General features: G+C 36.2%; 1 protein-coding gene across 1 annotated transcript; it reads right to left on the bottom strand.

The window, feature by feature from the left end:
- Positions 1-404: 404 nt before the first annotated feature.
- LOC142750541 (olfactory receptor 5AR1-like) lies at positions 405-1,364 on the bottom strand. The gene has a single exon (XM_075859543.1). The coding sequence runs from the start codon at positions 1,362-1,364 to the stop codon at positions 405-407; it is 960 nt and encodes a 319-aa protein (XP_075715658.1).
- Between the last annotated feature and the right edge of the window lie 1,788 nt (positions 1,365-3,152).

Below are 3,152 nucleotides of genomic sequence, written 5' to 3'. Positions count from 1 at the left end.
AAGGGCTTCATTTATATACCATGGCAGTTTCTGCACGATCAGTGCACCATAATAGCACAAGACCTCTGAGGACTACTGACTGCACCGCACTATTACAACGTGGGTTTAAAGTAATTTTCTAGTTTAGAAAACCCATTTCAAATACAATATTACGACATTTTAATGTAATACAGAGTAGTCCCTTGTTCCAAACTCCATCAATAAGCCGGAGTACAGAGTAGCTATAAAGAACATCTCTCTGGAGGACCCAGCATGTCTGTTCATTACAGAAACTATAGAACTGTGTAATGCTTAATTTCCCCTGTGGTGGCACTGCAGGGAAATTGAACACATGCTGTCAGACTACAGCTGATTACTTGGGGTCAGAGTAGCTGAATAACAAGTGGGGGATTATAAAAAAGGGATTATAAAAAGTGCTGAGGGACATTGTCATTTAATAAAGACTTGAACATTTTTTTCAAAGCCTCTTTCACGCTTTGGTTTCTGAAACTATACACCACCGGGTTTAGCAGGGGGATGAAATAAACATATAATGTGGTTAATATTTTGGCTTGATTTAATGACATTGATGATGATGGTCTCATGTATAAGACACAGACTATAATATAAAAAAGGCTCACAACTGTGAGATGGGAACCACATGTGGAGAAGGTCTTGTATTTCCCCCTTGCTGTCCTGATACTCATTATACTAGATAAAATTTGTATGTAGGACAATAGTGTAAATATGAATGATGTCATAACTAGCACGACTCCCTGTATAAATATTACCGTATGGATAAGTGTTGTGTCATTACCTGCCAGGTAGATGAGGGCATTGATGTCACAAAAGAAGTGATTGATTAGGTTTGAATTGCAATAATAAAGGGTGGAGGTAACGGTAGCAATTGGAATTGAGGCTACTATTCCACCCAACCAAGAACTAATGGCTACAACTATACAAACTTGTTGGTTCATTACAATAGAGTAATACAAGGGTTTACAGACTGCTACATATCGGTCATACGACATAACGGTTAGTAAAAAATACTCTGTGCTTCCAAAAGCGATGAAGAAGTAGAGTTGTAAGTTACATTCCACGTAAGAAATTCGTCCATTGTTGGTGGCAAAGATTGAGATGAGCTTTGGGCAAGTGACGGATGTATAGACAATATCAAGGGATGAGAGGTTACATAAGAAAAAGTACATAGGGGTAGAAAGCGATGGACTCCACATTATAAGTATAACAAGGACCAGGTTTCCACATAGGGTCAAAATATAAACACTCAGAAAGCTCAAAAACAGAGGGGTTTGTATGGCTGTAAAGTCTGAGAAGCCAACAATTAAAAATTCCACCAATTTGTTACTGCAATTTCTCAAATCCATTATATACTTCTAATAAAATATCGTTCTACTGGAGCATTTCACCTATAAAAAGAAATATAATGGACAATAAAACTTTACTGTTATCAATTTATAAGATTTATGAGGCTTTGTCTTAATTTTTTATCTACAGTATAGACTTGTGAGAAAATAAGGACGCCCATGAAAATGTTTTTTACATTTTTTTAACACACGTGGAAATATCAATATTTAATCTTCATTGAAACAGTACATTAAAATAAAGGTAATACAATTGAATAAAACTCTATAACAAATTGACTTTTCTACCTTAAAGACCAGAAACGGAGGGAATGATCAGAACATGGTTACAGAGAATCTTGGAGGAATCTATCTTATTAAAATCTCAAACATTTAGTTTGGTTTACTCTTTGTTGTTGAGATGTGGGCAATCACCATGCCGAGATCCATAGAGCTCTTTGAAGCCTTCAGAAAGAATGTTATGGGTCGGAAAAGGGATTTGCTTTAAAAGGGAAATTACCAACAAGTAATTACTGGCACTGAACCAAAATAACTTGATGAAAAGTATGTGAAATGTTACACTTTCAAATACTAGAAGAGATATTCTAGGTCCAAAACCGTAAAAAAAAACAAAAAAAAAACACTGACGTACATAAAATCGGCCACAAAATTATAGTGTACCAAAATTTCATATGCACAAGCAAGGTGTAACAACCACAAAACTCACCAAACTTAAAATAAATCCTCTTCTGAATGCTAGGAGGCCATCTAGATGTGCCTCACAAAATATATTTAGGAGATAGCAAAATTGGTAACCATGTTTAACCCCCTTAAGGACAAGCTCCCTAATAGTAATTAAATACTGTACAATCAGCAGTAGGACCATGGCTATAATAAATAGCCAGAATCCTGACGCATCTGTCGAGGATCGGAAATATGGACCCCTACAAGTCCATATTACAATCTCGAGGACACTCTATTTGCCTATTTATAGAAAGTCTCTTCTTGACGTGTTACTAATTCTTTCCTATATTAGACAACTTCAATGGTGGTCTGTCATTTACTATACATTGCCATTGTCTTTTCACTCTTATTAAACTATTTGTTTATTATCCACATGTCTACTGTATGAAGCAGAGCTGAATTTGTCATTTAGCTATTGCTGTTCTGCACAATGATAACAGAGATAACATATTGCAATGGGATTACCTGCAGTCCTATGTAAAACCACTAATAATACATTCTTATAACATGATGACCTGTGAAATAAAGACTTAAATAAATTTCCCTCCGCTACATCTACACTTGACTTTTCATACATCCACCTACCACTCCTATAAAAAAAAAAAATTAAAAGGCATCAGAAGGGAATTTGAAGTTATTTCCATACCATGATAACTCTAGGTTTACCCGTAGCCATATGGATATGAAAAATCACAGAAAATACATTGCAATTATAGATGAGCAAATCCATTCTACACTAATTGAATTTTCCAAAAAGTTTTGGATTCTGCAAAATCCGAAGCTTTTGGGGATCTCAGCAAGCAGAATAGAAAATCTATCCCATGATCTTTTACCTTGCAGGTAGCCTTCTCAAAGTGCACTGTAGTTCCTCTGACACAGCCAATCATGGGGGTATAGGGGATGACTCCTATCTACTATAAAAAGCCCAACCAGGAAATGCTACTAATTGTATATAGTCCTAGAAGACACGAGAGTTCGACACGCGTTTTCAGGGCAATCGGGGCACTTGCGGTTTGCGTTGTGAATTGAATCGGACCCAAAATGAATTTTGGGAAACTGGCTCATCTC

This window comes from Rhinoderma darwinii, chromosome 3, assembly GCF_050947455.1.
Source record: "Rhinoderma darwinii isolate aRhiDar2 chromosome 3, aRhiDar2.hap1, whole genome shotgun sequence".
Taxonomy (NCBI): domain Eukaryota; kingdom Metazoa; phylum Chordata; class Amphibia; order Anura; family Rhinodermatidae; genus Rhinoderma; species Rhinoderma darwinii.
This window is presented reverse-complemented; position numbering and strand designations above follow the sequence as displayed.